Genomic DNA, 21,999 nt, shown 5'->3' on the forward strand with positions numbered 1-21,999 from the left:
TTTTAGGTTATTTAGGTTATATGGAATTATTTATTGATCTTAGCTTTGAATATTTCTCAAATATTCATTTCTTGGTATGTGGCTATTATTGTAAACCTAGCATTTATTATCTAACCTTAATACATCTGAAGTAAATAGTGGTGAGATAGCTTCTTAAACCACTAATCTTTGTGGTGAAGGTATTTACTTACTGCTAAACGCAATGATGGCGTATCTACGACCCTCCAGTTTAGAAAATTATGAAAAATTAAACACCCGTGAGTAAAGAGATTTTCCTAAAACTCAGTCTTGAATAGCTTGTTCCAGAGACATGGAGAGCAGAAGTCAAATATTTAAACTAGTAAATACAATAGTAAAACCTATTTGTAGAACGGATATGTCAAGATGGGCTTTTATCACAGAAAGGGTTGACAACATGTAACTCTGTTGGATGAATATTCTGTGAAGAAACTGCAAAAGGCCTGAGGAGCAGAAATTCACCTGATCAGTGAAATATATCCACTGCAGTGCAATAATGAGAGAATGTTACACTATCCTGTGTGAAGTGGCAAAATTAAAACCCAATATGATTCCTCAAGTGGATTTAAAGGATCCCATGGTATTATTGTATATAGAAAGTCAAAATAATTATTCAGACGAAATTCAAAATTCATCCTTCAATCAATATTTCTAAATCGCTGAATCGCAGAAGATTGCTGCATTGAAGGTTATTTGACCTATCAATTCAATACCTGCTGTTAAGCTGAACACACTACCCCACGCTCTCCTTGTTGCCCTGCAGTTTGTATTTTCCCTTTTAAGTGCTTACCCATTCAGTTCCATATTCAGTACCTGGTTACTATTAAACAGTCATTTGTAGGAGCTTGCTGGGTGCGGGTTGGCTGCCCTAATTTCTATATTACATCAATTTATTTTGCTTGGATTGCAAAACAACATTGATGTAGGTTGCTTTGGGTAATCTTGAAAGGTGACATGGAAATTAACACATGTTTGAATTCTGTGTTTCTTCATATCTTAATGTTGCTTTTCCCTGTGGATGGCTGTGTGTTTAATATTTGTTCTTCACACAGAAGTGTTGAGAAAACTACCAGGGAAAGGTTTGGGTGGGTACTTGAACGCAGAGTGGCTGAACTGAAACTGAGAAGTGCGACACGTTCTCCTATTTCAGGACTAGTAGAAAATGCTGTAGTTGAGGTGAGATCGCACATTTTATTTTTAATTCTCTAGTATCCTTTATCAGACTGGTATGGAAGCCTCCTCTCTATAATCAGATATAAGGGTGTTAAGTGAAAAATATGTTGGATCAGACTCAATCCAGTTCCTGGAGATACAAGGAACGGCAGATGCTGGTTTACAAAAAAAGACACTAAGTGCTGGAGTAACTCTTTGCATCTGTGGAGAATGTAAATAGATCCATCCACAATCCCCAGAGATGCTGCCAGACCTGCTGAATTACCCCAGTACTTTGGGACTTTTTTTCAATCAGTTTCTATTTAATAGTGCTCATGCTACAATCAGCTAACATTATTGGAGACCAATCTGCATCTCATACATTACTGATAGCTGCTAAATTAAAAAACAATGAAGAACTAATTTTCCTGAATTTAACCGGGATTTTGGTCATTTATTATAATAAGTACAAGCAGTCTAGTGTATAAATGTATGCAAAACAAACATAACCATGGTTCATGTTTATATTTCCCATTGAAACAGAAATTTGAGAAGACACCCTGCATGCAGCCCTTTGCCACAAATGAGCAGATGATTTTAGAAGCCAGCAAAGCACTCAATGTCCTATACGTTTATGATGGAACCTACCAACCACACCTAATATACTGGCTCTTTCCTCTTCAGATTGCTTTTAAAAATGCCTCATCCAAGTGTGAGTAACCAAAAAGTTTGTTTTATATCGGTAAATATTTAAAATTAGATTAGATTAGCAAAACTCAGAATTTATTCACTCAATAAATATCATTGTTATGTACATAAAGAGAACAGATGGCATAACTCTGTAGGCACTGATCACATCCCATGTTGTAGAAAGTGCTCTGCAATTGGTCTCAAAACTTGATCAGGGAGAGAAAAATCAGATAGTAGCATAGAGTTGCTATCCAACAACGTCAACTTTCTGATATCATAACTTTCCCAAAATGAAAAAATTCCCAAGATGCACAGAAGAGATGCCAGACTAGATTACCAAAGGCTTGATCAAACAGGTAGATTTTAACAAGAGTCATAATTTGCAAAATATACATGGTAGGGAGGCAAGGCTTGGGGAAAGAATTTCAGACCTGCTGATGGGGAAACAGTTAAGTTTGGAGATGCTCAAGACCCAGACTTGTTGGACCACATACATCTCAGGGGGATCCAGGTCTGCAGGAGATTATAGGCTGATGTCTTCTGGAAGGTGCCCATATTTTGACACTTATGGTGTAAAATCAAGCTCCATTTTGATGCCTCTTATTCATGAATAGATTGACATCATGCAATAGTTAATCAAACCTATGAAACCTGTAGCGTAGAGGTGAAAAACCATGAGAAAATTTCATCAGTTTTTAAAATGTTTTTAATTTTTATGCCGACTTTAGAAACAATAATGTGATAAATTGAATACAATATGTAGTAGGAAGATTTAAGGAGTGCAAAAGGATTGTTTGGAGAAATATAGTTCATAAGTAGTAACAGTAAGATAGAAGAAGATAAAGAAGAAAGGTTGGAAGCCAAAGGCAAGAAAGATTATTGTCATAAATATGTTTCTTAACCAGGAGAGTGAAAGATCTCTTCAGATATTGTAACAAAATTCTTTACTTTTATATAAAAAAGTGAAGCTTTTTGAGGAAATGGGTCCAGCAATGGAGGAAATAGGCTGGCACTCCATGACAGATACGAGGGAAACCTGTACCATCAAAGGAGGTTACTTTTAGATGAAGTATTAGCCCCAGGTACTATATTTTTTCTCTTAGGTGGAGTTAAACTGGAAGTATATGGTAACACTCCCTTCCGGTATTTATCCTTAACTCAAGAATGCTAAAACAGATTATCAGGTCATCATCATTTTGCTATTTGTGGGAACTTGCTTCACATACTTTTGCTGCCATATTACTTAACATCATGACTGGGGAGCATCTATTGCACAAACTTGGAACAACACGCATAAAGGGAGAGCAAGAGAGACACACACATGTGCGCACACACACATGTGAGCAGACACACACACACACACACACACACACACACACACACACACACACACACACACACACACACACACACACACACACACACACACCCTTTTCCTCAGATCTCTCTACACCCTGCTTTCTCAATCTCTCCACCTCGGTGCTCTTTTCCCTAACTTCTTTCCCGTACCCTCAGTCTACTTCTCTCTTCACTCCCTTCACCATACCTCGTCTCTATTCTTCCATTCCATTCCTTCTAATTTCTGCTTCATTTCCAACACATCATCACTCAGCATAAACAATGATCTAAACTCGGGGCTTCTATCTCCTGCTCTCCTCATCAACAAAAGAGGTTTCCATTCCTGGGGTCGTCTTAAAATCAAGGAATCTATATTCAGGTTCTCCTCTTAAAATCTAGGGATCTCTATCCTTGCCCCTACCTCTTAAACTCAGTAGGCATCTTATTGAGCTGCTCTTAAATATGAGGAGCTTCTGCTCCTGTCTAGAGGATTTGAGCTTCCCTGAATATAAAGAGGAGTGCTGAAACAAAGGGGGATGTGTTTGAAAGGAGCACAGACATGGAGATTCGCTGAGTTTAAGAGGAAAAGGTGAACTTGAGAATGCTAGAGTTTGGAAGAAGTACAGGAACAGCAGCATCTTGAGTATGAAAGGAGCATAAGAACAGAGGCCCCTGAATTTGGGAGTAGCATTGAAACTGAGGGCATCCCTCCCCTGAGTTTGGGTGGAATGCAGAAGCTGAGGCTCCCCTTGAGTTTGAGAGGGGCATTGGAACAGAGGCCCATTGAGTTTAATTTGCTGTAAAACTGTCTGTAATATCATAAAAGGGACTCAGGATATAAATACAGTTTTTTTAATCAAGCAAGTTAAGGGAGATACTGAGGTATATATTGAATTGTTTATTAAGTAATACTATCAAGGATAAAGAGCAAAGATGAATAAATGGAGTTGAAGTATATGTAATTCATGAACCGGTTGAATATCACTACTAGCTTAAGGACTGCAAAGCCTAATCCTGTTTCTGTACTCAGGAAGTTAAATTTGGAGCCATCAAAGATTATGAATAGATATTGCTTAGACAAAAATCGTAAATCTATTCCCTTTAATTGAAAGAACAAAATGTTCTAAATTTCTATTCTTTAGCATGGAAGAGATCAAAAATGGTGATTCATAATTATAACTGTGAGAGGTGAGAGGTCATAAACATTGCAGGTTGCAGGTGAAGGATGTTAATGAATGTGAAATTAAATCATCTGCAAAAGGATAGGTTTGAATAATGACTAGGAGCGCATTGATATGAAGTAAGAACAGAAATAACAAGAAGAGGACTGAGCTGTGGTGATCTCTTGAATTATTTGCAACAATTATGTAATGAACTTCGAGCTGCATCACAGATAAAGTAATGTGACAAGAAACTGGACAGCTATGAACATAGCCTTGATGGAACATAATATACATAATGATGGTACACAGCTTAACTTTATAACCCTGAAGGTTTTGAAGATAACCATGACAAGGACATGATTCACCAAAGTGTTCAAAAATAGAATATGATAAATCGTAGTTCTTTCATAAGTAATTGTATCTATTTTTCTAAATGTTCCTAATATATGCTCAAAAGAAAGTGCATGCTGTGTAGATGTTTGACTTGTTTTGTACAGGTTGAGGGAATACACATTGATTTTTAATTTTCAAAATGGCATTTCAAAGGCAATATTCCTAGTCAATGCATTTAAATGCAAAACAATGCTGCTAGTTAATGTTCCATGTAATGAATCAATCAATAGCAATACTGTTTAACAAAGTAAGGACAAAGCAGACTAGTCAAGAAGTAATGAATGGTTAGTACACAGCAATGATTTTAAAAACAATCCAGCACAGGGGCGGCACAGTAGGATAGCTGGTGGAGCTGCTGTCTCACACGTGCGGGTCGACTTTGGTTGTTATCCTGACTTTGGTTGTTATCTGTGTGGAGTTTGCACCATCTCTCTGTGACTGTATGGATTTTCTCTGGGTTCTCCGGTTTCCTCCCATGTCCCAAATATGTGGTGGTTTGAACATTAATTGGCCAATGTAAGTTATCCCAAGCATGTATGGAGTGGATGCAAAAGTGGGATAACAGAGAACTAGTATGAATGGGTGATCAGTGTGTTTTCTGTGAGCTGAAGGGCCTGATTCTATGCTATGCCTTTCAATCAATGCATTACTGGTACATGCAAGGTTGTTGTTTCTCCTGCTGTGGTATCTAGGAGCAGGCATCATAATCCCAATAGAAGGCAATGCTGAGGGAGGGAATCTGTTTTGCTTTGAAAATGTTGGAAAATGAAATTGGAAGTTCTATATCCTCAGATGCAGTTGTCACCATTTCCTTCATCCACCCTGATTTACAAAGAAGCCCTTTTTTCCTTCCAACCAAGAACGCTGTCTTCATCCTTCTTTTCTCCAAAGTCCTTGAAGTTATCGTAGCCTCTCAAATTTATGCTTATCTTGACAGAACTCCTTGAGTGAGCATCTATTTTCAGGTGTGAAGCCAAGCACAATACCCAGATATTTCTTATAAGGCATAAGTGACATTCTATGTGATTCCTCAAACTGTCTGCAACCTTTTACAGCCAGCTGCCATGCATCGCCACTATGACTTGCCGGGTGACACCAGCTATCCATTTCCACTCTTGCCACATTGATTCATAACAATAGAATCATCAGCAATCATTTATCTTACAGTGCTCACAGTATTACCTCGTTCTAAATCCTAAATCCCTTCCCCCTTCATATCCATATGCTGACCCACAGCAGTATCATCTGAACACATGGCATCGGTTTCTACATGTATACTGCTGTCATTTGTTTCTACATTTATTTCTCTTGACCCATCCTCTTTGTCTTTACATTGTATGATGGGTTATCTCATGTTCAATTGCAGTTAAGCAGAAATTTCCTCCCAAAATAATATTGGGAAGATCAAGCCTGTTGTCCCAAGGCTTGTCACAAACTTTGTTCTTAAACCACCAATTCCTCCCTCTCCCTTACAGTTAACTGAATCTGAAACAGCAACCTTGGTATCATAATTGTTTCTGAGCTTCAGACCAAATATCGGTGCCATTGCTAAGATTGTTTCTATTTCCATAACGTCCCCTGACTCCTCCATAACCTTAGCTATATTCACTAATAAAACCCTCAGTCATGTCTTTGTTGCCTCCAGACTTAACCATTCAAATGCACTCTTGGTCAGTCTTCCTTATTCAATTTTCTGCGAACTTGACATCATCCAAACGTCTGGTCCTCGTACAGCATTGCACTGCATTTTATTTACTATATACTTTGTGCTTGCTGAGTTATGATTAAGCACCAGTTAAGAAATTTCTCAGTTTTTTAATTCCCACCTTTATTTTCCAATCCTTCCATGATCACACCCCTCTCAGTAATCTATTCCAGCTCTATACATTCTGAGATACCAATGTTCTTCTGGCCTCTTGATCATACTCAAATTTAACCACAACTGCCAATGACCTTAAACATTGAAATTCCATCCCTCCCCATCTCTATACAGATATGTATTTTTCATCTTTTAAGAAACTCCTTAAATCCTACCTCATTGACTTTCCACTATTGTGCCTTGTGTGATGCAATTTGTGTTTCTGCCCTGCTACATTAAGATGCTACGGGAATAGACGTTGTTATTGTTACAAGGTAGAATATTGTGATTTTCAACATGATGATGGGGCAGGAAAAAGAATAAGGGTAGGGAGAAAATGGGTAGGGTAAGCAATTCAGAGATAAGAGAAGTTTCTAACATAGAATGAGATTGCATCATAGAGAGGTTGTTGATAATTTTGAATTTATCCAATTGTACAAACATCTATTTTGTGTGCCACAGCTGAACATCCGTATGAGTTGGCAATGTATCTGCACCTGCTCATTGACAATGTATTCCCAACTTGGCCGGAAGTTTTTGGAATGGCTGAAAAAGTGATGAATCGTTTAGGAAATGAAGACCCAATACTCTTTGCTCACCTTCATTCTTCGTTCACCAAGAATGCCTTAATTGATCCCAAAGTAAGAATTCATTGACATCAAAGACCAGGATAATGGAGAACAACCCTATAACTGTGAATAAACTGGAGTAATGCGATAAGACCACAACTGTTTATGTCATGGATCTATCATCATAATATTGGGTAACAATGGTCTATGTTTGACACATTTGGAGTTTGCTGTGACCATTGGGGAGTGGTGATATTCTTCAATCAGGGCCAAAGGGTGCAGAAAGCAAGATATGCATCAACAGAGGTGTGGCGGTGGTGAGTTATGGGGCCTAGAGTGAGTGGAGGAAGTCAGGTACTTTTTGGCGCTCCAGAAGGACTTTGAAAGTAGGTGGAAGAGTGAATTTGTAGTAAGTGTGGGCCAGCAGATGACAGGTAGAGGTAGGGGCATCAGGGCTTCAGGAGTTGGCGCCATCGAGCAGGTGGGAGGAACAATTGATTGGGGGATTAGGAGAGGAAATTGGCATATCAGGGCATATGGGATAGTGTCATACCTTGAGGGCAAAGCGTCAGGAGTTGGAGTGATGATTGGAAATCAGGTAGAAAGTAATTAAAAGCTGCGTCTTGGCAGTCAGCGGTATGGAAACACAGACAATGTTCTTCTGGCCTCTTGATTATACTCAAATTTAACCACAACTGCCAATGGCCTTAAACACGTCAAAGGCAGATATCAGGAGTCCTGCTGAAGACACCTACTTGTGAAAAAAATCTGAAACGTCCCATCTTAGGGGTGTTGATTCAACCAACATTGCTTATACACAGCTGGTTCATTTATATCAATCTAATAAATCTATAACATCAAAACGTTTGTTACATTTCAAAATATTTCAAGTTACTGGTGCACTTAAGACAGAAAAGGGCATCAAATAGACATGAGTCTATTTGCAAAACTGTGCTTTCATGGAATGTAGCCTGATTGGAAGGGAGAGAGGATTAGAAAACTGGAAGATCTCTGATAATTACAATCATCTAGCAATTAATAAATGAAACTTTTGCATGCTGTACTGATTGTCCACTATATTTGAAATCATTTAGTGAGGCTGCATACCAGGAATATAAACTCACGCCTAGTTTTCCTAAACTGTGCAAGGTACAATAACAACTGGAAATACACAACATATCACGTGCAGAAGAGGTTTACTAGAATGCTTAAGAAGGAACTGCAGATGCTGGAAAATCGAACGTACACAAAAAAGCTGGAGAAACTCAGCGGGTGCAGCAGCATCTATGGAGCGAAGGAAATAGGCAACGTTTCGGCCCGAAACGTTGCCTATTTCCTTCGCTCCATAGATGCTGCTGCACCCGCTGAGTTTCTCCAGCTTTTTTGTGTACCTTACTAGAATGCTGCCTGAATTTGAGGATATTAGATACAAGGAGAGGTTGGACAAATGTAGCTTGTTTTCTTTGGAGCGTCAGAGGCCAAAGGGAGATTGTTTATAAGATTGCGAGAGCAGATTGTGTAGACAATCAAAACTTTTTGCTCAGGATAGAAATGTCAAAGACTAGAGGACATAGCTTTAAGGTGAGAGGGTCAAACTTTAAAGAAGATGTGTGGTGCACATTTTTTATACAGAGAGCTGTGGATTCCTGGAACACTCTCTCAGGGGTGGAGGTGGAGGTAGATATGATAACGGCTTTTAAGAGGCTTTTAGATAAGCACATGGATATGCAGGGAATGGAGGGATATGGATTATATGCGTGCATACATTGCTTAACCTGCCATCATGTTCAGCACGGACATTGTGGGCCGAAGGACCTGTTCCTGTGCTGTACTGTTCTATATGCTATGCATTTGTGGAAAAAAATCAATATCTTTTTAAGTCCAGGGCTCTTTGTTAGAACTTGAGAGCAGCTGTTATTGGAAAGCTTCGAGCCTTCCTTGCTGACTTTTCATCATGAATATGTTTTAGGAAATACCGTTCTGAGCTGCTCCATTCCACACTATCCCTGCTTCAGTTAATGCCCTTTCATTTCTCTAATCAGGAATTCCTACTGGAGCAAGTTGCGCGGGAAAAGGCACAGGTTCAGCAGTTACATAGTACTGGGCACAACTCTGAAGATATGCAACACATAAGCAAAGAATTGCTGAAAAACCCAATTATACTCCTCAGGAAATGGATCGGAGAGGTAAGGAAAATATTCAGTGGGTTCTGGGAATTATGAAAGCCGCATTATAAATGCAATTCGTTCATTCCTTTTTTCTTCCTTCCTCGCCCCCTCTCTCCCATGTGAATTTGCATCCATGTGTCCCCTTCGGCCTCCCCCATTCCCATTCAAATAGATTCCTTCCTCTGGCTTCACAATTTGCTCCTCTTCTATCTTTATTTCACACTTTTTGTGTTTTCATCTTGCCTTTGTCCAACCATCTGCCTATCAAACTTGCATCTATCCACCTATCTGGTGGACACATGCAACAGGCTTTGTCCTGTCCCCACCTCTTTTCCAACTTTCTACCACCCCACCATAATCAGTTTGAAGAAGGGGCCTGACCCGCTGAGTTACTCCAGCATTCTGTGCCTTTTTTTGTAAACCAGCATCTGCATCTTCTTAAGTCTTTCATTCCTTTTCTTTATTTCCTGTGCTTCTTAGCAAAGGCAGTATCTTATTGATAATTTAATAGGCACTCTGCATTAGATACCTCACACACGTAGCTACCTTTTCATGTGTAAGCCTACGCAATGAGCTGTTGGGCTACACAATATCAGCACAGGTCTTTCACAACAGCCATCTTGTGCATATACATTACTTGGGAGTGCAGGAAAAAACATGAATTCCCACATTTAAAATCATTTTTCTACCTGAGATCATTGAGAACAATTGTAATGCCTACAGTATATTAAAAAAAAACTAACTGATTAGTGATTGAATCTATCTGATTGGCATAACTCATTATGAACTGACATACATTACACTGTTGGATGAGCAGTAACTTGTTTCACTCAACTGTCTGTGTGCCATAGGGTTTTGTAGGCATCTTGGACATGCCAGCCATGTTGCTGATCTGGGACCAGCTCTTTATGCAAGACTGGAAGCCGTGGGTGATGGAAGATTTCTGCCTGACAATCCTCTTGTTACTGAGGGAACCTTTGATAGAGTCTGATGATCATCACAGTCTGAAACAAGTAAGACAAAAAATATTATTGCCTTAAACTCCTTTCATACTTTCCACCTATTCACTATGATTCCGAAAAAAAAGAAATGGAATTCACAGGTGAAGCTCACAGCACAATAAAAGGTTGCCAAAATGGAATTTAAAATAAGAACATAAAATGTTGAAAATAATCAGCACAGGAGACAACATTAAAAAAATATATAATAATATTGAGAAGCATAAACTTTTGAATCTAAAACAAAACTAGGCATATAAATTTATCTCTATAATAAACATTTAAATAATCCAGAATCTTATTAAGGAAATAGTTAAACATCAACTTTAATAGAAAAGCAAAAAACTACCAATGCATCTGGAGAAAAAGCTGGAATTACTCAGCAGGTCAAGCAGCATTTGCGGGATAATAAACAGGCTTAACATTTTAGATTGCCGATCTTCCATTATGCTTCTTTATGTCATTTAAAAACAATTGAATAGATTTTTTTTGCCTAGTTCTTTGCTGCAAGAATTACTGGTGCACCTTGCATTTAGGGATGAAGGGTGGTTGTGTGAAAGCAGTGAACCAAACAACCTCTTCCTTTTTGTGTTTTGGGGCATAATTACTTTCTGTCAGATATGAGAGCATTTATCCATTATTATTATCCAACATCCATTATTTTATTAAAAATACAGACTAACAGAAATTAGCCGTCTTTGATTTTGTTAATGTTTTATTACGTGGCAAATGAAAATCAGGAATGTACATTGGTAGTACTCTCTGGCGTAACCGGATTTAATAGTTTCAAGAGGCATTAAAGATTTGCGATGCAGACACAAGAAATTGCAGTTGCTGAAATCTTGAGCAAGGCACAAGGTGCTGGAGGAGCTCAGTATCTGGGGAGGGAATTGACAGGTGATGTTTCAGGTCGCAACACTTCTTCAGACTTAAAACTCAAGAAGACCAATGATGCACTCATGCAAATTTAAGTCTTAAATAAAAATATGTCCGCTCACCATAGAAATAATTTTAACAAAGTATTTCAAAGGCTCTGTATGACTAAGAACTTAAAATTAAGATATTATTGTTTTAGAAATAACTGTGCCATTGTGCATGACAATCTCCACGTGTTTTTGTGTAAGAAGGAACTGCAGATGCTGGTTTAAACCGAAGATAGACACAAAAAGCTGGAGTAACTCAGCGGGACAGGCAGCAATCTGGAAGGAAGGAATGTGTGATGTTTAGGGTCGGGACCGTTCTTCATGCATGTTTTTGTTTGGACAAGAAAATATATGGGAGTTGAAAATGATTTGTGTGAAGCATAAGCATAAGCTTGGGCACTTAAGGATTTGTACTTTATTTTTGTTCTGTAGTATTTGATACTTGGTATGTAACAATCAGGCACGTGCTGTGAGTAATTACTCAGGGTAGGCAGTCAGTCGGCTTTTAAAAAAATCTTAAACCCCGCATGCGCAGATTGTTCTCCTCTCCGTAAAAATAAAGAATAAAAATAAAGAAAGTAACAATTCAATTTGCCCAAGGCTTCCAAATCTCCTTCATTCTGAATTACTGAATGGATGGGGGGGCGGAGGGTGACGGCAGGTGAAGAGGGTGGGAAAAACGGGAGCACACCGGGACAAGTTGAATCAGTTGTGATCTTATTGAATGACAATACTAGTTCAAGGGACCAATTGGGGGGAGAGTTCCTTTCACAGCGTGTGGTGAGTCTGGCCAGGGGTAAAGTTGCGGGGAGGGCAGGAGCGTTGAGAAGGAGGGGGTCGGGGATCATGCTAGCAACTCACTCACTTACCGCTGCCGCGGCGCTCTGGGCACGGAGCCACAGCATTGTGGCCAGGGAGGGAAGCAGTTCGGGTGGCTGCGAGCGGCCGCCAGGACCTCAGCGCCTTCTGCTGGCCCGCTCACCTCTGGCAGTGCTCTCCGTCTGAACAGTGAGGAGACCAGCTCAAGAGCAAAGATCAGAGAGCGGAGCGGGTCAGCGGGCGATGGATAACAGGACAGCGGGCAGTGGACACTCCTGTGTCAGCGCAAAGAAGGGACCAATTGAGGTTACTCGCACTGACACATGGAGTAAGCTCCACCGCCCGCTGTCCTGTTATCCATTGCCCACTGACCCTCTCTTGAGCTGGTTGCTTTGGCATGATCCCCGACCCTCTCCTTCTCAATGCTCCTGCCCTCCCTCAACTTTACCACCGGCCAGACTCCCCACACGCTGTGAAAGGAACTCTTCCCTCCCCAGCGGCGCTGTCCTTTTACAGCCACTTGCGCTGCGCATGCGCAGTACACAGTCCACGCTGCAAAGGCAGAATTTCAGCTGTCTTCAGCTCTGCTTGAAATTGAGGGCTTTAAGCAGCGTCCACGGCACATAGGCTGCACACACTTTCCCGTATTACATGTACTGTGCATGAAAGGCACGGAGAATTATGCCTACCTAAGAGATCGATCTCTTAGGCAGGCATAATTCTCCCGTGCCTTTACTATTTATATTTAATAATTATCATTTTATAATTTTAGTCGGGGTCGGCAAGTGCCTACCTTGCCTACCCTGACGGCACGTGCCTGGAACCCTCACTTTGTATGCACAACCTTGCAATATATGTGTACCAATGAAACATACCTGATTGTCAGGCACTTCAAAATAAGGTGAGTTAGAAGGTTTGGCACAAGGAACTACAGACACTATGATGTTAAACAAAACATAAAATGCTGGAGTAATTTACTGGATCAGGCAGCATCTGTGGAGGGAGTGGATAGGTGACGTTTCAGGTTGGGACCCTTTGAAGGGTGCCAACCCTTCAGCACTTTGCGTTTTGTAGATTGTTTGGCCTGTTGTTTGACTTTAAAGTTGTCATAAGGGAAGTGTTAAGCAGCCACGTTATCAGCCAATGCTCACAACAAAAAATGTGCAGAAGGGCCCTTAGTCTTCAAACTGGTCATTATGCATTTAATTAATACTTATCAAATAATTTTCCTCAGGTATTCTATTCTCATGCCAGCCACCTATACACAGTAGATATTCAAAGATCTTGGATCCATTTGCAACAAGGTGGCCTACCAGCTGATATTCCAGGATTAAACCAATTTAAAATGAAGTAAGGAGTTTCTGTATTTGTTTGGATATTGCAAGCTAGAATTGTTTTATTTTGGAGATTTCTTGGCTTTAGAACAGCCCTGAATCACAGTATCACATTTGTTGGCTTCCATTGAAATTGGCAATGATACACACTTGCCTCATCTATTTAGTCTCAGCAGATGAACCTCAGTCTCCACATTGTGTAAAACAACATTGCAACTAATAAGTACCAAAATATTTTATAAGCCCTGTTAAAAATGCTTGGTTTCATTCAGAGTAAAGGAGCAAAAATGTGAGATCGAAATATGATGCACATTATTATAATTCTGAATGTGCTTTTAATTCCCAGTAACCCAGGGGGGATTATCTTTGCCTCTGAGATGTGTTCCTTTTCATGAACTGTTGCTTCCCTTTACCATAGTTGAAAGAGCCCTTAGCTGCATCTGATCTAATTCCTGCAACTCTACTCTCCTTCCTCTTTCCCCAGCCAAAACAAGGATAGAGTTCTCCTGGTCCTCACCTTCCCCACATCAGCCTCTGCAGTCAATGGATCGTCCTTTGCAATTTTTGCTACTTTCATTGAGATTCACCACTAGACTTCATTTCTCCTCCCCTCTCCATTTGGGATTCCAAGGTATCAATCAAGAGTCAAGATGTATAATTGTTTCTTGTATTGGCAATGAAACAATAAAATTCATGGCAGAAACTATATAGAGCTGACAGTGTAACGTCTTTACATTAATTTGATCTTGCACAGTTAATATCCTTTGTGAAAGTGTACCACGCCATAAGGATCCCATTTCAGATATTTGGCTAACTTTGCCACTTGGTTTTAAGGTTCACTTATAACTTTCACTGGTTGAATTGTGCCCTTGTGCTCCTTTGTTTTTGAATATGATGAGATTTTGTAACATCAACAGGGTTAATAATCTATGTAATTCCTATGATTTTTTTTTTATTTAAAAGAGAAATATCCTCTTTAATGCTAAATTTTAATTTAAATTATTTAAACATTTAACCTGCAGGAATCTGTATGGACCAAACCCAAAGAACAAAAGAGCTTTGACAGGTATAGTCACTGATTTTTGAAGTAATATGGAATTGCTAAGAAAATTCTTATTTAGAAATAGTTGTTAATCTATATTGGCAATTGTCTTTTGTAGAGTTACTTTCTAAAAGCTGATGTCTCCCTCATACAATATAACTTTTAAAGACTTAACAAAACAATCCTAGCATTCATAGTGCCAAGGGCTTAGATAAGGTGAAATGCGTCAAATGTGTTCAGGAAAATTTCCTCAGGCAATATGTAGAGCGCCCTACAGGGGAGAGGGCAAAGCGTGATCTACTCTGAAGAAATTGGGAAGGACAAGTGAATGAAGTGTCAGTGGGCGAGCCTTTTGGGACCAGAGACCACAATTCTATTAGTTTTTAAATATAAATAAAGTTATGGATAAGGACAGGGCAGGCCCACAATTTAAAATTGAGAATTGGAACAAGGCCAACATTGACAATATTAGACAAGAACTTGCTAAACTTTATTTTAGACTTCAGAAATACAGTGTGGAAACAGGCCCTTCGGCCCACCGAGTCTGCGCCAACCATACACTAGCAGTATCTTACACACTAGGGACAATTTATAGTTTACAGAAGCCAATTCACCTAAAAACCTGTACGTTTTTGGGGTGTGGGAGGAAACAGAAGCACCAAGAGAAAACACATTTGGTCACAGGGAGAATGTACAAACTCCATACAGACAGCACCCGCAGTCAGAATCAAACCCCGGTCTCTGGGGCTGAAAGGCAGCACCTCTACCGCTGCTCAACTATGCGGCCCATATGGACAAATAAATATTTGTAAAAACAATATCTCTGCCCAGAACAGATTAGTTCTCTCTTGAAGACAAAGTTAGCACCCATAGCACCAGCTGACAATCAATTTCTGAGGCTCACTACTCTCTCCAAACAAAAAATTAGGGTTATGTTTAATCTATCCCTGATAAGAATAGAAGGTTAACCATTTAGGAATGATATAAGAAATCTAATTGAGTAATTTTAAGACTGATTTACCAAATATAAATATAGTCTAAATATTTATCTAAATCTAAATCTAAATATATGGGGATCCATGGGAAACTAAGAATAGATTTAAAAAATAGAATTGAGATGGTAGATCGGACATGAATAAATGCGAGGCCCAAAAAGCAACATAGGTTACACCTGTTCCTAGTTCATGTATTCTTACTCTTTTAGGATTTGATCTTCTGCTTGTGGTATGCACCAATCTGTTAAACATCCTTCAACTAATAGAAATTAGCCATAGATTGCAGAACTCATGACCATGAGTCTGCATCCTATCATTCTAACAGATGTCTTAGGTTACACAATTAATGTTATAATTTTAATTATTATGAATGTTACAATGTTTTGTGAGTAGCACTGTTCCTTTGCATTGACTTTACATTGAAATTCATAAAAACATTTTAGTGGTATTAGCCACTGTTTTTATTGAAATTACCTCATACTGTATTTAAAAGGGTGTGGAATCTCATGTTCTGTTATTCTTATTTTGATGCAGGATTCAGTGACACAGATACTAAAGGCATATCTGGTGAGATCCGACCTATTGGAATAAAGAACATATCCGTGAAACTAAATTTGCTGAAATCTAAATTAGAGGTAAGTAGATTTGTTTGGATAATATTAGAATATTATTGATGTTCTGGTGATGGATCAGAGAAAGAAAATGTACATTTGTGATTTGCCATATAATCATATTGTTATGTAATCAGGAGAGATGTTTTCCCATGGTGAAAATATCAAAGACTAGAGAGCATATCTTTAAGGTGAGAGTGGCAAAGTTTAAAGGAGATGTGAGAGGTACGTTTTTTACACAGAAGTTGGTGGGTGTCTTGAATGCACTGCCAGGGGTGGTGTTGGACGCAGATACAATAGTGGCGTTTAATAGGATTTTGGATTGGCATGTGGATATGCAGGGAATTGAAGAATAGAGACAAGAGTAGTTTATCTTGGTATCATGTTCTGCGTAGACATTGTGGGCCGAAGGGCCTGTTCCTGTGCTGTACTGTTCTATGTTTTCTGAGTGAGTCTGCTCTCTTAGAATCTTAGGAACTCAGCAATAAATTGGTCTATATTCATAAAGTATTAATTAACTAGCAATTAAAAAAAAAATAAAAGTCTGCAGATGCTAGAAATTTAAAATAAAAACTGGAAAAAGCAGACAGCATTTCTGAAAAGAGAAGCAGAGTTAACAGACCCTTTATCAAAACAATTGAGGCTTCAACCTGAAATATTAATACTGTTTTTCTTTCTACATATGCTACCTAAACTGTTGAGTATTTTCAGTATTTGTTGTTTTTATATTAGCATTGATTAACCAGTTATTCATGTCTCCACTACAATATTCTCCTCTTTTCAAAACTGAAAAATAAAATGTATTCCTGTATTTATGGAATTAGTGTGAGAATCATAATGCAAGTGGAGAATGAATTGCCAATTGAGTAACATTTGAATTCTTCAATTGTCCTGTTCTGCAGATCATCCTAAATTTAGAGCTAATTTTACAGGTTTGTATTACCAGTCTGAAGTTTTATCCACTGGCCATTTATGTTGGCAGCTCTGGACACACCAGCTACAATTTCTCACTTATTAATTTTAAATAATTGCATTGACACGGTTTTTAAACTGCAAACTTGTTTGAGAAGGTTACACTTGGGGACATACAAAATGTATTTAGTAATTGGCTACCTGAGTCTTCAAGCCTCACCATTAAACATCAAGGCTGATGGATTCAAATGTATTTTCACATTCTTGCATATTGAGTAGTCATGCAATGTTTCTTTATTAAAGTTAAATATTCTAGTGTGAAAAATACCGTAGACTCTTTCTGATTCAATGTTTGCATTTTTCTCAGGAATGGTTAATGGAGTTCAATCCACTTGCTATAAAGTTATCTGTTTCTGTGTTTCATGGAAACTTAAAATTACGCTCAAAGCCATCTCTTTCTCTGCCAACCCTTCTGAAATGGACTGAAGAAAGTACATCCAATGAGCCAGCAGTGATTGAAGTAACTCTTAAGTTTAATGGTATGGGCTAAATATGTTTCCATGGATCACTTTTGTTCGAATCATTCTTCGGAATTTGTCATCACTGGCGGAACCAACATTTCTTGCACATCCTCAATGCTCTTGAGAAATTGAAAGCACCTCTTCTGAAAACTGTGCAGTCTATGTGGTGAAGTCTTTATTAGCGTATTTATTCGAATTTCCTAACTAACACTGTTAGCTCGGGAATGGCACTATTTTGAGCAATTGACAATGGCAGAGTGGTGATATTTGCCACTCTAACTTTGCCAACCAATTCTAATGCAGTTATTTTAGGGATTCAGCAAATGGAAAATGCTTAAATACCCTAAATTTCTATCCAAATGATCCTTGATAGCATTATATTAATTTTTCGATGAAATCCATATGTAACAGGATCTCTAGAATGCATCTTGCACCAGAGCTCTACACAATGACTCCATTACAAACTCTTATTTGTGAATGCTTGGGAACATTTCTGACAAGTAGAATAGGAACAGAACTAGGTTAATGAACCTTTTGTTCTTTTTAAATAAGATTAAGACTGTGTCTTGATTTCATCCACCACCATGAATCTATGACCATAAATACAAAATCTTTGGAGGTCTCTATTGACATTTGTATATGACAATATTTATATCTATTTGGGAGAGAAAAATTCCTGATTTTCATTACTTTCTGTGTGAGGTAGTACTTTTGGCCATTATCCTGAATGGATTAACTCTAATTATAAGGTAGACAAACAGGTCTGTCTGTCTGTTACTTTAAGGTGCTATGTTATGCATGATAAATCCACTCTACCATTCAAAGCTACTTATTTAAGTCATAATTGAAATGGCCAATTTTACAGCTGATTAATATTGCAATCATTTTTCTCATTTCTCTGTTAACTAAGATATTAAATCATTGTTTGTTGTATTTTCTCTTTCAGATATATTTGAGTTTGAATCACTTGATTTAAGTGAGTTCAAAGTCACAAATTCAGCTGGCCAACCATATGTTGTTATCAAAGCGGTGTATTGTCCCACTATGAAAGGTCTGTTTAAAGGATCTGATTTTTAAAAAAAAAGAAATACAATATTCTGATTCACCAAAGTAGTTTCAAGAAATTCGGCATTATACTTTAGATATAAAAAATCTTGGACACCATATCTAAAAGGAGAAGATAATTATGCTTTGTTCTAATTTGGACACTTTCAAACATTTTAAAATTTAATAATACGTGGTACACTACAAAATGTAAAATTTCTGTTCCTTGACTCAGCTTGAGCAATATCACAGAACATAGAAACGACATAACACTCACAATGCCCATGCTGAACATGATACCAAGTCAAACTAATCTCATCTACCTGGTGATCCATTCCCTCCATGTGCCTCTCTAAAAGCTTCTTAAATGCCACTATCTGCCTTCATCACCACCCCTGGCAGCGTGTTTCAGGAACTGAACACCGTCTGTGGAAAAAAAAATGCCCTGCATATCTCCTTTAAATTTTCCCCATCTCACCTTAAAGTTATGTCCTCTAATCTTTGACATTCCTAATCTGGGGGAAAAAGGTACTGACTGTCTGTCCCAACTATGCCTCTCATAATTTTATATTCTTCTATCAAGTCTACCCTCAGCCATGATACTCCAGGGAAAAAAATCCAAGTTTGTCCCACCTTTCTTTATACCCTCAAATTGAGGCATTATAATAATTTGTGATCTATTGATATTTTGATTTAAGTTTTGTGCTGTCTATTTTCTAATTGCTGTTCATAATTGCTAATATGAATAAACCACATTTTGAATGAGTATATGTATTTTCTTGCTCTCTTTCATTGCCTATATTGACTTTCTAAATATGTGATTTATATATTTAATCTTAAATCTCATGTTTAACAGTATTATGTGTAAACAGCATACTCCCAAATAATTTCTTACAACAATCATTTATCAACTTTGTCAAATATGTTACAGGAAATGTGGCAGCTGCAAGCTATGCTTGTAGACAAGGCGTTTAATGTATGATATTAATATTCCGACTAATGTAATGGATCAGTAGGCTACTCTTCCAACAGTACTCTGGAATTTCTTTCCTTTTAAATATTATCACAGCCCCTTCTCACACTTAGAAACATTCTCACAACTTTACTTTGCCATTTACCAAGTTCTTCCACCATGCACATACTTTCTGGTGCAGGAACAAGGGTTCTGTGAATAGGCAGCTTGTTGTCCTGCCTAACAGACTTATTTTGATTCTTTAATGCTGTCAAGCATTCACTTACTTGGTATCAAGGACAAGAAAGTATATTAAGACTCGACTCCCAGGACAAAAACATCGGGCATAATCCCCCCATGCCCTCCTCTGCTCCCGCTTGACCATTTAGTATCTTAACTGATCTACTTCCCATCCACTTTACCATCTGATCCATAAATCCCTTGGTTCTCTTTGGGTCTAAAAATTAATAATTTCACATGCACTTTCTCATTCAAATGTTAAGCTGAATTTTAATGTCCTTTCCTTGTCTGTTATTCTGCATGGGATGTGATTCTAATTATATTGTTTTGAGTAAACATTTCTTTCAAATGTCTGTTTTACATTTACTTTTCATTTTAAATAATATCTACATCTTGAGCTACTTGTGATATGACATTTTTATGTTTAGCTTTGTTTGATTCTCTGCACAATCTCTAATGAATGCATATCCACTGTGGCAAACTAAACTGAACATAATATTCCAAATATAGTTAAATTGCTGCATTCTAAAGCTTGCAACAAACATTCATAGGCGGCAAGTATTGATCTTTAATGTGAGTTTTGCAACAGTACTTACACATCAAAAGTATGTGCTTGGCTGTAAAGTACTTTGAAATGTTCTGATGTCACAAAAGATTCTTGAAATCATTGTTTTAATTTTGTTTTTATTTAGGGAAATTTTTAATTGTTTGTTGAATTAAAGGCTGATCCTGGAAATTATAAAGACTGATCAATGAATCAGTGTATTAGCCAGAGCTACAACATTTATTGAATATTTATGAAATCCTTTAAAAAATCTCACATTTGATGTGAAAATGAGATAGAAGTCTGATTATATTTTAATTTTGCAACTTATCTTTTGTGCACTATCTTGTTCATTTGTGAAATTACTCAAAATATAATTTTGTCTTATAGATTTTGGACCAATACCCATTGGCTGGGTTAAGGTAGACCTATTCCATCAGGAAACCACACCATCCGGGCTAGTATGGGCACCTCAACCACAGTCCCTGGGCATTATACTGTATCCGGGAAATGTCCCTGACAATATTATTGATGGAGCTCCATCTTATTGCAATTCAGGTAATTCAAAAATACATAAATCAGACTAAATATTTAATGATCCAGAAAATATTTCATATCCAAACAAAACTGGTCCTTCTTAATATCGCAATATGATTTTTATCTGTGGAAAAGCAAAATCCTATTAATTGCAAACACTGTCTATGTTACTGTCAAACTGCATAAGAATCTACAATGATAACTAAATGATTCATGCAGAGTAATGATGTGGTCTGACCAACAGAAGGGCTACAAAGTTAGATAGTTAGAGGTGTTGATCTGTGTTTTTCCTGAGTCTTGTTTGTAAGTTATAACTTGTGAACTACAGGAGTCTTTATTCATCAGGAGAAGCAGACATTTTGTTGGAGAACCTGTTGGTAGAATCTCCCAAACTCAAAGTACATTGATTTTTTATATTCTTAAGACAGCAATAACAGTGGGTTGGCACAAGTAACTACAGATGCTGGTTTACAAAAAAAGACACACAGTACAGGAGTAACTCAGCAGATCAGGCAGTATCTCTGGGGAACACGAATAGGTAACGTCTCAGGTTGGGACCTTTCCTCAGACTGACTGTGGTGGGGGGGAAACAAATTTGGAAGAGAGGAGGGGCACAACCAACAATTTCAATAGCTACAATGATTTTGTTTACATTTATATTTTGAACCTAACAGAAGGTTCAATTGAATTACAAATTTACAATGTAGCTGACAAGATACTTCTGAATGTTCAAACACCTTTGCTGGGACAGTAATTCACAGGAATGTTTTAAAGGCTTCTGAGAATAGGGACCAAGACACTTAAAATTAGTGTTGTAAGTGCTGGCTCTAGTGAGTACCCAAATATCCCAATTAATGATACACAGATAAATATGTCTATGACCTGTCTATTTATATGTCTATAAATATGTGCCTATGCCTATGAACATGTTTGAAATGACAAAACAAAAAATCTGTTCTGATAGTTTCCTTCGTCTCGATCACAATGGTGTGAAGTAACTTAAATAGAAGATTTTCTGGTTTGATGTAAACCAATTATCATACCTCATTATCCTCCATTCGGTAGACAGCACAATTTGTTTATAAACCTGTCCTTTTAATTTCAAACCTATTACTGCTTGCAATGTTCATTGGGACAGGTTTTCTGAAGACTGCTCCTGTTTCAGTTAATGCTACAGT

The 21,999-nt window shown here is 38.0% G+C and overlaps 1 protein-coding gene across 1 annotated transcript in view; it reads left to right on the plus strand.

The window, feature by feature from the left end:
• The window catches only part of LOC129710582 (uncharacterized), a 90,438-nt gene that overhangs the window by 22,620 nt on the left and 45,819 nt on the right, over positions 1 to 21,999 (plus strand). The window contains exons 7-17 of the mRNA XM_055657697.1: positions 1,071 to 1,194; positions 1,714 to 1,882; positions 7,075 to 7,253; positions 9,224 to 9,367; positions 10,201 to 10,362; positions 13,324 to 13,439; positions 14,446 to 14,489; positions 15,995 to 16,095; positions 17,351 to 17,522; positions 18,451 to 18,555; positions 20,675 to 20,842. Of these exons, the coding sequence (XP_055513672.1) occupies positions 1,071 to 1,194; positions 1,714 to 1,882; positions 7,075 to 7,253; positions 9,224 to 9,367; positions 10,201 to 10,362; positions 13,324 to 13,439; positions 14,446 to 14,489; positions 15,995 to 16,095; positions 17,351 to 17,522; positions 18,451 to 18,555; positions 20,675 to 20,842 (1,484 nt within the window). The remainder of the gene's footprint in view (positions 1 to 1,070; positions 1,195 to 1,713; positions 1,883 to 7,074; positions 7,254 to 9,223; positions 9,368 to 10,200; positions 10,363 to 13,323; positions 13,440 to 14,445; positions 14,490 to 15,994; positions 16,096 to 17,350; positions 17,523 to 18,450; positions 18,556 to 20,674; positions 20,843 to 21,999) is intronic.

The sequence above is a fragment of the Leucoraja erinacea genome, chromosome 28, assembly GCF_028641065.1.
Source record: "Leucoraja erinacea ecotype New England chromosome 28, Leri_hhj_1, whole genome shotgun sequence".
In the NCBI taxonomy this organism is placed as follows: domain Eukaryota; kingdom Metazoa; phylum Chordata; class Chondrichthyes; order Rajiformes; family Rajidae; genus Leucoraja; species Leucoraja erinaceus.